This window comes from Pseudorasbora parva, chromosome 20 (assembly GCF_024679245.1).
Source record: "Pseudorasbora parva isolate DD20220531a chromosome 20, ASM2467924v1, whole genome shotgun sequence".
NCBI lineage: Eukaryota > Metazoa > Chordata > Actinopteri > Cypriniformes > Gobionidae > Pseudorasbora > Pseudorasbora parva.
In genome coordinates this window covers 21,486,489-21,501,115 of record NC_090191.1, presented here as the reverse complement: position 1 = coordinate 21,501,115, position 14,627 = coordinate 21,486,489, and the positions used below count along the sequence as shown (strand labels likewise).

The 14,627-nt window shown below is 39.0% G+C and overlaps 1 protein-coding gene across 1 annotated transcript in view; it reads left to right on the top strand.

The window, feature by feature from the left end:
* LOC137049101 (bile acid-CoA:amino acid N-acyltransferase-like) overlaps positions 1 to 10,210 on the top strand; it is a 33,125-nt gene extending 22,915 nt beyond the window's left edge. Inside the window, exons 7-10 of the mRNA XM_067427487.1 lie at positions 7,688 to 7,781; positions 9,066 to 9,146; positions 9,810 to 9,951; positions 10,092 to 10,210. Of these exons, the coding sequence (XP_067283588.1) occupies positions 7,688 to 7,781; positions 9,066 to 9,146; positions 9,810 to 9,951; positions 10,092 to 10,210 (436 nt within the window). The remainder of the gene's footprint in view (positions 1 to 7,687; positions 7,782 to 9,065; positions 9,147 to 9,809; positions 9,952 to 10,091) is intronic.
* The last annotated feature ends 4,417 nt before the right edge of the window (positions 10,211 to 14,627 follow it).

Sequence of the window (14,627 nt, the reverse complement as noted above, 5' to 3'; positions counted from 1 at the left end):
TGGTGATTACTAGTGCGAGGCTCTGTTGCGGCTTGAGTGCCGATTTGTAGTGCTTTCTAGTTTCTCCATACAAATGTGAATGAATGAAAGTAGAGGCCAGGACATGTTTTCCAAGTCCAAGATGTTTGGTGACTTTGATTATCACAAAGTCCACTGATAAAGGTTTAGTTGTGCTGTTAGAATAAGAGTCATTCAGAAGTTGACTGGTTTCTGTGTAAAAAAAGGTGTTTGTAAGCAGCGCATAAGCAAAAAATGCTGCAGCTATCCCTGCCACACCCGGCGCGGCCATCTTCCTATCAAGGAAGCCTAAATGACAAGCCGGAAGCCTCTAATAGACGTAGCACACACTGGAATGTTTCTGGAACGAGACATAGACGGGACGGGAAGAGCAGAGAAGCAGCGGGTGAAACAGCTATCGCTCCCCACTTTAGGATCTCACCGGCCTTCCAAGAGATGATGGGGTTATGCTGCTCCAGCCATGGGCACCCTAGAATCACGTCAGCAGTGGATTTCTCCAGAACCAGTAAGTGGATTTATTCAACATGTAAGATGCCGACTTGAAGTTGAACGGGACCGGCAATGGAGCGAACCTGCTTCTGGCTCAATGGTCTTCCCGTTATGGATTCAACTTGGTAGATGGACGGAGTATGAGTCTTGAGCTTGAGCTGACGGCAGAGGGCGCCTGAGATGAAGTTCCCAGTGGAACCGGAGTTGAAGAGGGCAGAGACTGGCAAGGAGACATCGCCAGTAATGAGTTTAACAACGGTGGTTAGCGGTTGACTCTTGTAGTTAGATGGATAGATCACATTCACCAAAGGACGAAGAGGACTAGATGGACATTTGGCGGTGATCAGGAGATCTGCAATACAAACATAATCCTTGCCCTAGCCGTCTCTGCCGTTCCGCTGGGGTCAAACGGGTATTTTCTAGTTGCATTGGTTCAGATACTGGTTCTGGAGGGCTGACGGATTCTAGAAGATGTGCTGGTGGATGCGGAAGTGATTGCCGGGGCATGTGATGGTGGAGCGGAGGATAGCTCCCGGCGAACTGCATCCACCAGTTCTTGGAATGGATCCGGGTGGCTCATACTGGTGCTCGCGGTTGTTGTCCAGTCTTCTGTTAAGGTACAGAGTCTACGAAGACAAGATGGTGTGTTAATCAGGTTTATTGAGCAACCAGTGTTCTAAGAGCTTGAGGGAATGCGGATGAACTGGTGATAAGTCTTGACTTGGATTTGCAGGGTGCACGTGGAGATCACTGGAGAGGGTACTGGAGAGGGATGCTGGAGAACACGGGACACACACACGCTGGACACAGGAGATCGCTGAAGACTTGGGAGTAGATGTTGGAGACAGGCAAGTATCATCAAGGGAGTCCTTAGGGTAAGCAGAAGAGGTTAGTACCTTTCACAAAGTAGACCGGACAGTGACTGGGTGCGTGTGTGTCTTTTGTGCTTCTTGTGATTGTAGTGGTGATTGACTGCAGGTGTGGGTGATTAATACTCAGGTGTGAGCGTGCGCTGTGAATCTGTGACGTGAGAGCCTGTCTGTGAAAATTAGAGGTGGGCATAGATTTATTTTTTAAATCTAGATTAAAATGGCTCATCTGAATTCTGCCGAAGGCTTTCAGAACATGTGTGCTACCCTCTCACATGCGTTACGTTAGAGGTGTAACGGTACAGATTGCTCACGGTTCGGTTCGTATCACGGTTTTAGGTTCACGGTTTCAGTACGGTTTTGTATTTACTATGTTCAGGGAAAAAAGAACTACTGTCAAATCAAAATAAAGAAAATAAGAACAAATAATTTAAATACAAGCAGCAGCACAAATAAATACTATTGAGCAAAGATACTAATAAAATAAACAATGCTTTTAAGGTTTTTCAGGTAGGTCAAACATTAGTTTTTAGGTAGAGAAATTGAATAATCAAAGTAATTATGTAATCAAATGTAAAATAAAATGGATATTGCACTGTTTAAATTAAAGATTAATCCCTATTAAATTTACACAAGTTATTCAATCAAGAGCAGTGAGTGATGTCCATATCTTTTGTTTGACATTAAACAGACAGCAGTAAAGGCTACTGCCCCTTTAAGAGCTAATGTAGGGATATGCGTCGTCTTTCTCGACTGTATACAGTTCACTTAAGACATATACAGACTATGGGCCTATTTTAACGTTCTGAAACGCAAGTGTAAAGCGCGAAGCGCAAGTAACTTTGTGGACGGGTCTTGGTCTCTTGGGTCTCTCGCTGTTGCTATTTTTCCTGCAGGATAAATGGCTCTTGCGCCTGGCGCAAATCTAAAATGGGTTGGTCTGAAGTAGCTTCATTATTCATAGGTGTGGTTTGGGCGCAACGTGAATAAACCAATCAGAGTGTCATCCAACATTCCCTTTAAAAGCAGGTGTGCAAGTTCCATTATGGATCGCTATTATTATGGCGTATTTACCAGGCGCACGCCAGGAGCGGTTCACAGCCGAGGAGACTGATATTCTTGTAAGAGCAGTGAAAGACAGAGAAATTGTGTTGTATGGGAATAGGAGAAACCCACCCAAAATAGCGTCGGTTAAACATTTTTTTCAGTTTTTCAGTCGATTTTTTTTTTCCTGGTTCTTGACGGACATGTCCTTATATACATATATGTCTTGCCACTATTGGGCAAACAGGTCTGATCCTTATTACTACAATTAGCCTGAATAATTTGTAAGCTAGATTTATGCCTATTTTTTCACATCTTCGTGGCACACCACAATGATTTCCGTCATCTCATGTGTTAATATTTGTAACAAAGTTCGATAGTATGAGGAAGGAAGAGGACACGGGGGTGGGCTGGACGGTTGATGCTTCTTTTATTTTAACTCAAAAACTCAACAACACACACTGCGGTGTGGATTCACATAAACACACGATCACTTCCGGGTCGGCACTTCCGGCTTCCGGTTACTCAGTCTCTGTGGGGGTTTGGCATCAACCGTCCAATCTCTCTCTCTCCCTGGTCTCCGGTTCCATCGATGTTTTATACCCTCTCCGCGCTCATTACTGGAACAAGAGACAGGTGTTATTAATCTGCGTCCAACCCACTCACTTACCGCTCGTCCCGCGGCTCTCTCTCCCGCTGCAGACCTCGCTGAACCACGCCCCCCTTGCCACAATATTTTTTTAGTGTAACAATTCACGATTTGCAAAAATAACTGTTGCATCTGTGTAGATTACATGAGCAAAGTGTATGCGCGTTGTGCACGCTATACATTATGGTCAAGCATGTGCCCTTAAAATAGCATAATGAACAATGCGCAACGCGCCACTGACTTTAGAATAGGTTTTTTCTGGTCAGTGGCGCAATTGTTTATTCGAACAGCAAAATAGCACCAGGGATTGTTTGCAAAATAGGAATGACAAATGCGTCTGTGTAGAAAGTCAATTGCGCTGGGTGCAAGATAGGGCCCTATGTCTGCTTGGATACTTATCAAGAGTACTTGTGTGAGTTTGTCCGTTCAAGCGCAATACTTGAAAGATAACTCAATATTTGCGTGCTGTGAGACTGCACGCTCTTGGATGAGTGCACAGAGACAGATCTTCTTTCACTGCGCTGGAGTTCTCATTCGCATCTTCTGGCTCTACACTCGGGTGATGACAGCAAATTGGGCGAAATGACTGGTCTTACTCGGACATACGTCAGCACTCAAAGACAATTGTGGGGAGTGCGGTCTTTCCGGTCAGTGGAGAGTCATTTTCACCCTCTGCCGGTCTGTAGCTTTGTTGTCTCCAATGTCTGCTGCTTGACCTTGTTCTTATGAACCGCAGTAGGCTGGAAGCAACGCGACTCTCACTGTATCCCTCTGCCAGTAAAGCCAGAATTGAACTTCTTTTCCTCACTCAAAACTTCCCTTTTCAAATTTTTGGTATGGTCAATAATTATTTCTTGATTTAAATTTTATATATATATATATATATATATATATATATATATATATATATATATATTGACAACCCCAGTGCAAGGAGAGGTTTAAGCTGCCACAAAACACAACCACAAGAGAGGCAGAGGCCGGATTAACATAAAATGTTATTTAACCAAGAACTGATGACTGCAAAAAGGAATCTAAACTGGAACCTAGGTTCTTCCCGGTCTGGGGTATCCGTGTTCTCCTCGTCTGCTTGAACACTAGGCCACTCTAGGCCTCCTTTGGCTCATGTGCCCTGTCCTGGGGTAGTCTTCACCCAGGACCATTTATCCTTTAGTGAAGCAAAGTTCCCAGATTTATACTGACCTCCATTGGGTCATTACTGGCTACAGCTGTGAGTGATACAATGCTTGGAGTGTAAACAGGTGAAAGTACTCACAGTTGAATACTTTTCCTAGTTTAGACCTTCGTCTTTGTTCATTGGTGCCTTTCTCCACCATCGGTTTGCCACAATACATATAATATATATAGGGCCGGGACTTTAACGAGTTAATTAAGGTTTAATTAATTATGGGACTTTAACGCGTTAATTAAGATTAATTACGCAAAAAATAAATAACATAATTTTAACCATAAATATCCATAATAAAGGCTAGATGTCTTACGGGGGAGTCACCATCGTCATCACCGGCGGCCATCTTGTCACAGGCAAGCTTTCTGTCAGGCTCTGTGGAACCTGATGTAAGGTGATTCATCTGTATGAATATAAATACTTTTGTCTTGCTGAAATCTTGACGGATTTACAAATGGTTTGGTTTCTTACAAACGTTATTAACATGGCTACAAATCTGGATGCTTTAACACTTTGAATTTGCAGCTTTTCGTTTCAATAAACGACTTAATCGTGCAGCTTGTGTAAAAAAAAAAAACATAATCTAGCTGCTGTAACACTGTGCCAGTACTTCGTCAGTACTGTGCCAGTGCCAGTACACTGCTCAGTGGTTCATGTAGATTGTCTACAAACCGAAAGGTTGGTGGTTCGATCCCCAGTTCCACCTGACCAAATGTCGAAGTGTCCTTGAGCAAGACACCTAACCCAAGCTGCTCCTGACGAACTGGATGGCGCCTTACATGGCTGACATTGCCGTCAGTGTATGAATGGGTGAATGTGAGGCAAAAATGTAAAGCGCTTTGGATGGCCATAGGGTCTGTTAAAAGCGCTATATAAATGCAGTCCATTTACCATTTACTTCACATAATTATTCTGCTCGTTTCCTAAAAAACTATAGGGTCTCAGCTTTCTAAAGAGATAAGGCATTTGATGGTAGGGAAAATTAGGTGGGAAAAGTGATCTCTGAAGTAGGCACAGTGCAATGTAGTAATTTAATAACTACATCTCTGACGTTTATAACAATCGAAACAGTTTGAAAATCGGTTGAAATTTTAGCAAGTTATGGTTATTTAAAACTTGCACCATTAAAACACACTGTTACGAGTGAGCGAGCTGCCTGTGACAAGATGGCCGCCAGTTGCGGACGGAGATCTCCATTGGTCAACAGTGCGCATGAGACATCCAGCCTTTATTATGGATATCTATGATTTTAAAGGGGGGGGGGAGACGGAAGGTCCTTGTATGGGCCGTACGGGCTCTTCTCCCGGTAGGGTGCGCGCGCGCGCGTGACTAGAGCGAGAGAGGACATGCACGCCCATAAACACTCTCTCAGGTGCAGATCCAGTCGATCCAGGCGCCGCGCTCCACTTTATTCCTATGGGTGACATCAAGCGACTTCAACGCTTCAGCACAGCATTCCGGGAAGGCAGCGCTGCATTTGAAACGATTTGAACGCAGATATGACGGGAAGCTTCACAACATCGCTTCAGTCACATCTCAAAAGTGGATCTCCACCGTTCACTGCTGTCAGGACTTTACCAAATCATACCAAAGAAGTGTTTTTTTTCACGGAGCGGTCCCAGCGATAAAGGTTCAGTCCTGCTTTGGAAGCAGCCGGTGAGTAAAACTGCTTCAAATGTCTATGCTGTCGGCTATCGTCACGTGAGTAAACATCAGTAAATGACACAATCGCATGCTTCGTCATTCAAATGCGCTAACAGACTCTATTGTTGTTCTATGTATAACATTACACTAGTCTGTTTTGCTTGCTACTGCTAAGGTTTAGTCGCATACAATAGTCCCTAAACCGAATCATGTCCTCATAAACTGTGAGTAAAGACGCACAAATGTCGACAGGCCACTAAATACAGTACATACCACAGAGACGGACGTCCTGTTGTTGCTGTTTCTCCTGTTCAATTTATTTCAGCCTCTGAATGATTCTGGATCATATATCTATTAGCTGAGCTCGATAGCCATGAGTTTCTCCACGCTTGAGGACGTCACCGCTTTGCGCTCTCCACATTCTTTAGCTCCGCCCACTCGATAAGCCTCCAGGCGCTCGTTTTTTTCCGGAAAGACTCGGTACAGCTCGGTATATTTCTTTTATAAATATAATAAAACTAAAGACTTTTCGGAGATAGGAAGGATGCAATACTACTCTATAGGTACTCAAGATTGACATGAGATTGACTGAAACTGAGTGTTTCACCCCCCCTTTAACCACACTTATTTTTTGCACCGCGGAACGTTTTTCAATGAATGAGTTTTGACGGACCGATTATACTGGAACACCAACTAGCGCTGACGAGTCAAGACAACAACAAACCATGGTGAACATGAATGAAGAAGCTGATGAGACCGCTTTGATTGGCCCCGTGGATGGGAAATTTTGCTTTAAAAAACGAAAGGATGGAAGCATCGACAAGAGCATGGTTGTGTGCAAGCTATACAACAAGGAATTTGAGTATCACCGCAGCACATCGAGCCTCAAATATCACAAATAAGTTATGCTTTTGCTACACTTAATGGCACATTGCACTGGTCTGCTGGACTAAAATAAATAAACAATATTTTGTTGATTAAGCTTATGTATTCAGTCCTTATTCAATGGTATACTAAAAATACATGTGAAAAATTACTTCTCATTGTTCTCAGGTCAAATATTTATATGCAATTACAATGCGATTAATTTCGTTAAATTAATTACAAAGCCTCTAATTAATTAGATTATTTTTTTTAATCGAGTCCCGGCCGCTAATATATATATATATATATATATATATATATATATATATATATATATATATATATATATATATATATAGCAGTGAATAATGGATGTTTGGCCCCTTCTAACAAGTCTACATTGTTCTTATGCAGATTTAATGGATAATGTACCTCATCTCTTGGTAGTTAGTAGACTTGGTAGTTCAGTTCGGCAGTGAACATTTCTTGAGAGAATAGAAGGCAACTCTTTGTGAGTATGACAACAATTGTCAGAAGCATCTACTTCCACAATGAAATTTTCGTCTAGGTCTGGATGATGAGGGATGGGAGCTGAAGTGAACCGGATCTTGAATGTTTGAAAGGCTGTATTAGCATCATGTGTCCACTGCAAAGTCTTGGGTTTGCGTCTTGGGTTTTGATGATATGTTTATTATAAATGTTTATTATAAAAATAATAATAATTGTAAAACACCTTTTCTGTAAAATAAATGCCGATTTGTCTTTATGTCAATTTAAGTTTGATTAAAGTGTCCAGATTATGGGGCCACAGTATAAAAAAATGTGATCAGAAATAATTGTAGTATTTGCTCAGTAATATAGAGTAAATCTGTTCAATTTAAATATATTACTAATGAGAACCACTAAACAAATTTATTCCAGGAATGTCGATGGACTACGTGTGAATGAGGAAAACCAAGTAATCTACAGAGATGTTTTCTTAATGACTCGCCCAGACTCGCCAGCCAAAATAGATGTGAGTATGTTGATATGGTAGAATAATATGGTAGATATGGTATGTTGATACTCCTAATGTATGATATAAAGAAAAATACATATGTTTGTATTGAACATTTATTGAGAAACAGATTTTGTGAGAAAATAAAACATAAAAGTGGTTTATTTGATTTAAAAATGAATGGCATTTTACCCCACACATCCACACAGTATTGATACAAATACTTAAGTTAATACTTTTTCAAAACAATCACTTTAGCAAAGTTTTTACTATTTTCAGTTTATTTTGATTAATATAATAATACTTTTTTTGTCATTAAAATATGAAGACTTTTCAGATGCAAAAGCCTTTAAATCCGTCTGATGTTTTTCTTTGAAATAAGCATTTTGTCAGGCTTCTATCTATATAAATACTGGTATAATGGGATGAGGCTGGGATTTAGTGGGTTTGACGTGAAAGTATTTTATGAATATATACTATATGCGGAGTGCATTCACTCAGTATCATTATCTAATTGTTGACCACATTGGCTTTTAGAGGCTTTTGCATTTGAACTCTTCATATGTTTATATAGAAATATATCTGAAAAATATAGAAGCAAAATAATTTTTAAAAGTGAAGCTTCTGAAAGTACTGAAGGAGATCCCATAATAGTTGAATATAGATTTATAGTAGTAACAATAAATTATATTGTATTAGCCTATATAATATCACATTTTTTAAATCTTATGGTATCATTATGAATATAGTCATTATTTCTTAATACCAACTGAATCTAACCATGTCATGTCAACAAATGAAAAGTCAGCCGGCTGTTTATCATGTTAAATATAATGCCTTTTGCCCCAACGGAAGGACTGCCTTTAACTTCAAATACCATACTTTTACATATTCTTCTGTTATTGAAAAACTGTAGCTTTAATTACAAAACGGACAAACATAATCAAGACCTTTTCAAAATATATTCAATAATTTTAGCGATTCTTATTTGCTACTTAAATCTACAACATTTTGTATAAAATATCTATATAAAACATAAAATATTAGACCAAATGAGCGCAGAATCAACTTTACTGCTTGAAATAGTGTCAAATATCAGACAAATGTGCATATTGATAAGTGGATGTTTTGGAAAGTCCTGAGGTAGGTTTTTGTATCATCTAGTGGTTAAGAGGAAAATAAAATCAAAGGAGGCATTTAACCAGTGAAGCCTTTACCCACCTGTTTAATTTTTATTTTATTTTATTGTAATGTTAATTGTCTGTTTTTTTTTTTTTTTTTTTTTTTTTTCAATGCACGCAGGCTGGAAAAATAAAGTGTCCACTTCTTTTGGTGGCCTCTGGTGATGATCAGGCTTTTCCTGCTGTTGAATCTGCTGAAGATGTGAGTTACATTATTATATTGTCTGCAGTTAAGATAATAACTGAAACTGTAGTTAACTGTAGTAACTTTTTGAAACTGTATACAAATGGCCTAAATTTGGATAACATGCAAAAAGCACAAACATCTTCAAGTGCAGGAAAAATTTTTTTGAAGGTTAAACATCTTTTGTTAACTCTTTCCCCACCATTGAAGCATTGGGACATGTAAAATAATGCGATCATCAAACATTAAACAGCATATAAATTAAAATAGCTTAACATTTCCAAATGAAATGTCGACCCAGGAAGGGGTATAGGACTGTACAAGCTTTGCCCCATTGATGGATGTGATCCAGGCGTAGTCTTTGACAAAAACATGATTTTCTTAGATTTTGTTGCTTGCTCACACACTTTCAAATGTTGATTAAAAAAAAGCAAGAATCTAGAATAAAATGTTTATTTTTATTTTTTACCTTTAAAAGCAGAGGCTCTGTTCTTTCTTTTGATATATTGCCTGTTGCGCTAACTTTCAACTAAAAAAAAAATGCTGTCAGGGAAAGAGTTAAAAAGAAGACATTTCAAACCCTCTTTGTACTATTTATTAAACATTTACTTACTATTAATAAGCTTTGATTCAAATTGTCTGACATGATTTGGATCCCTGATATTTACCTTTTAAACCCAGATGGGGATGATGATGGAGAAAGCAGGAAATCGGCACTTGTTGGAAGTCCTGCATTATCCCAGAGCTGGTCATTTAATTGAACCGCCGTGCACACCTCACTTTCGTGCAACTAAATTCTACCTAGAGACGACAAAACAAAAAGGTATGCATGCATAACCAATTGTCTCATTTTTTTTTTACAATTTTTTTTTTTTATTGGCTTAATGCCAATTCTATATTTTATTCGTGATAAGCAAGTGTGTGTGTTTTACATCTGAATGTATTGTGGTGTTGTTGCTGCAGTTGTCATGCTATGGGGTGGACAAACCCAATCACACGCACACGCACAAGAGGACGCATGGAATAAGATATTAGCATTTCTGCAGCAGCACCTTCAGTTCAACACTGCATTAAAGACTTAACACCTTTATTTTTAACGGTTTTAAATCTTTAGGGTGTTTTTAATTGATGACATGATGATAAATGTTCTACTGGCCAGCTTAAGGAGAAAATGTTTTGGTTTTTAGTTCCTTTTCAAATGAGTTTATGGAGAGATGCTTTATTTTTGGTTTTTTATTTGTGTACTTCCATGTAGACTGAGCAGCAAGCAGATACGTTTGTCTAAAAATATTTGACAGCCACATTACTTGACAGTTGCGAGTGTGTATTTACTGAAGCAGCAAATGTTTCCACAGCATCATATTGACCATTTTATTTGCTGTCTTTTGTCAGTATAACCCCAATAATGTGTACTGTGCTAATTAATTGAGACTTCTTACAGCTCTTACAGGTTGTTGGCCTTGTTTGTTTCGTTGCTTCTATTGCTCTCCCTTTTTTGTAAGTTGCTTTGGATAAAAGCGTCTGCTAAATGATTAAATGTAAATGTAAATAATGCCCGCCCACCTGTTTTTTTTTTTTTTTTTTTTTTTTTTTTGCTTTGGCAAAATGTTACTCAAAACATTCAAGTAATGTTTACTTAGGCTTTCTGAGTAACAAATGCATTAGCATGCAAATAGTTCAGATTACATTTTTTTTAAGTAAGTTCAACAAATTATTGGACATTAAGTAAAGTAAATTAAAAAGTCTAAGTAAGAACAACTATTGGCTTTTACAGTGTATGATGTCATTGATAGGCGACACACGGTCTATGTCCTGGCTTAATAATGGCTTATTTCTCTGGATTTAAACATTCTTAGAAACATTTGAGATATGCAAGTACACAAGTCAACAAAATACAGTGGGTACGGATTGGGAAGTATTCAAACCCCCTTAAATTTTTCACTCTTTGTTATATTGCAGCCATTCGCTAAAATCAGACTTAAGTTGATCAGTCTGAGGTCTTGAGCACTCTGGAGAAGGTTTTCGTCCAGGATTTCACTGTACTTGGCCGCATTCATCTTTCCCTCCATTGCAATCATTCGTCCTGACCCTGTAGCTGAAAAACACCCCCACAGCATGATGCTGCCACCACCATGCTTCACTGTTGGGACTGTATTGGACAAGTGATGCCTGGTTTTCTCCACACATACAGCTTAGAATTGAGGCCAAAAAGTTCTATCTTGGTCTCATCAGACCAAAGAATCTTATCGCTCACCATCTGCGAGTACTTCAGGTGTTTTTTTTAGCAAACTCCATGCAGGCTTTCATGTGTCGTGCACTGAGGAGAGTTTTCCATCGGGCAACTCTGCCATAAAGCCTGACTGGTGGAGGGCTGCAATGATGGTTGACTTTCTCTCTGGAGCTCAGCCACAGTGATCTTTGGGTTTTTCTTTACCTCTCTCACCAAGGCTCTTCTTTCCCGATAGCTCAGTTTGGCCGGACGGCCAGCTCTAGTAAGGGTTCTGGTCATCCCAAATGTCTTCCATTTATGGAGTACACTGTGCTTAGGAACCTTAAGTGCAGCAGAATTTTTTTGTAACCTTGGCCAGATCTGCATCTTGCCACAATTCTGTCTCTGAGCTCTTCGGGCAGTTCCTTTGACCTCATGATTCTCCCTTGCTCTGACATGCACTGTGAGCTGTAAGGTCTTAAGTATACAGATTTGTGGCTTTCCTAATCAAGTCCAATCAGTATAATCAAACACAGCTGGACTCAAAGGTGTCGAACCATCTCAAGGATTATCAGAAGAAATATACAGTACCTGAGTTAAATATATGAGAGTCACAGCAAAGGGTCTGAATGTTTTGGACCATGTGATTATTTTTAGTTTTCTTTTTTAATAAATCTGCAAAAATTTAAACAATTCTTAAATTATTTTAGCAAGTGGCTGCAATTTAACAAAGACTGAAAAATTTAAGGGAATACTTTCCGTACCCACTGTACTGTATATAACATTGTTCTAGTGGTTTTAATCCAAAAATCGTACATAGGCTATTGTGCCTTTAAATATCAAAATATCTTTGTGAATTCAAATAATGCTAGTGAATGGGTGCTATGTGGTTGACGCTTGAAAAACCACACACACAAACGTGATGGTAATCCATTTGACCAAACATGGCATGTTGTGAAGTTCCTGCAAGAAGTAAAAAGGAAGCAGAGTTGATTGCAACTTATGTCACGTGTCACAATGCTCCTTTCATGAATGCTCATATGACAGTAGACCGGAAACAATGATGTATCGTTTAAACGCTTTCAAATATTATTTTTTTGCTCACCTATTGTTTCACTTCAGAAGACATTGATTCATCCAATTACCATCACAATAGTTTTTTTGTTTGTGTTTATCTGAAGAAAGTAATTCATACACATAAATAATGAAAGAATTCAATTTTTGGGGTGAATTAAGGATATGCTCATGTAGCGACTCGGGCGAATCAAACACACAATCGCCAGTTACATTTAACAAATATGTTTTGAAAGTTGTGCTCACTAGCATACCTTCCCCCAACACAACAGAGGGAGATTCTTCAGTCACCCTGGAAACCATCTGATAAGATCGTTTTACGACCCGAAAGGAATTTGGCCACATGAAGTCTTATACACAAAGACTTTAAGACACAGAGCTTTTGCCTCAAATTATAGACAAACCATCTATAAATGAACATGCACCCCAGGACATTATATGTAAACACATAACTGTCTTGTAAAATGTTTATTCTGTATGGTATTTTGCATCTTTTTGTCTCTGTCTTAACAAAGTACTAGTTCAGATAACCTCATATATGTCATGTCTCCTATCAAATTAATGCTCACTTCACGACTTACACTTCCATGTATATCACTTATTCAGAAAATGCAATGTGTGTTTGTTGCATTAATTATAGTATGAAGACTCAGAGACCCACTGATCGAACTTTCAAACAAAGAGCCATAAATCTGCTGAGGAATTTCCCGCCGGGAAATCCCAACAATCTCATTGGTTAAGTCTAACCCTGGAGGGTGGGACTATTTCCAGACCTTAAAAGACCAGTGAAGACAGGCTCTCCCTCTCTTCTCTTCTCCGAAACTCTCTGGCTTTTACTTCTTCAACTCTCTCCTGTGGGAGCCAACACCCACGGGGGGGGGCTGGCACTTAAGCCATGCCACCAATGCAGGCCCTCCAAGCAGGCCTCATCTCTTCCAAAAATCTTCTCTTCTACAATCCGATCTTCAAGAACACGAAGCATCGCTAAAGCAAACAGCCGCTTCCCTCCCAACCTCGGAAAGGACCGCCGGACCGCCGGACCGCCGGACACGCAGACACACATGCACACAAGCGAGAAGCCAAAACGAAACCAAAAAGAATGCAAGTATTCTATTTCTTACTGCTGTAAAGAGGGTGTGTTATTCTCCCGTTGGGATAAATTAACTCCGTGAAGGTCGTATCTGGTGAACTGAAGGAAAGTTGTTGCTTACCCTCCCCCACTCTCTTTGTCTCTCTCTCTCTCCCTCTCTTTGTCTCTCTCTCTCTCTTTTATCTCTCTCTAACTTCAGTCTATTCATTATTCTCTTTTATGTATTCTTTCGTTAATATCTATACTTCTACTCTCTTGTTGCATATTTAGTATGTACTTTCTGTGTGAATTGTAGTGTTATTTTTAGTCTGTGTTTATTAAACCTCCGAAAGACATTTAATGAGTTGAATCTGTTATTCTGCCACATACACAAAGTCAATGAAACTTGCGATCTAAACGTTACCTAACTGCTTATGCTACTATGTTAGTAAAGTAAACTGTATGACCATTTGAAATATTGAACTTATCCTGATCAGTAAAGTTAATGTTTCTCATGCGCTCGTAAAGCAGTAATCCATTATTGAGAATTGATTTGAAAAGTCTATAACTAATTTGCAGGACAAACTTAGTAGGATAATTTCAAGCAATTCCGTAAAGGGTTACTTGTATTTAATTAAACAATTTTCCCTATCGGAAAATTTTAATACGTAATGAACAACTGGCAAATCATATTCATAAATTCATGAATATTGAATATTAAATCCCTTTTGAGTTAATTATTCCCCGAGACATTAAACTCATGAGTCGTTGTTGTTACACTCATTTCAAATGAGAGCTTTATAATTTTTTTAATTTGTTACATTTATATAGCGCTTTTCTAGGCACTCAAAGCACTTTACATATAGAAGGGGGAATCTCCTCAACCACCACCAATTTACTTCACCATTCATTCTTCAAACCTGAAATGATGCTTGGATGTAACAAGGTTGTTAAAGTTGTTAATCTACAAAATGTTCTTTTAATGTGCCAGGTCAATCATTTCGAAAGTAAAATGATTTGTGGCAGTGTTACACTAATGATGATTTTCATGATTTATGTGACACAAGGGATGTAATGTGCAGGTGGTCTCATTGTACCCATCAAATAATTGTATTTTTTAAGAGCAGTTCCTGAAATGGACTACTGT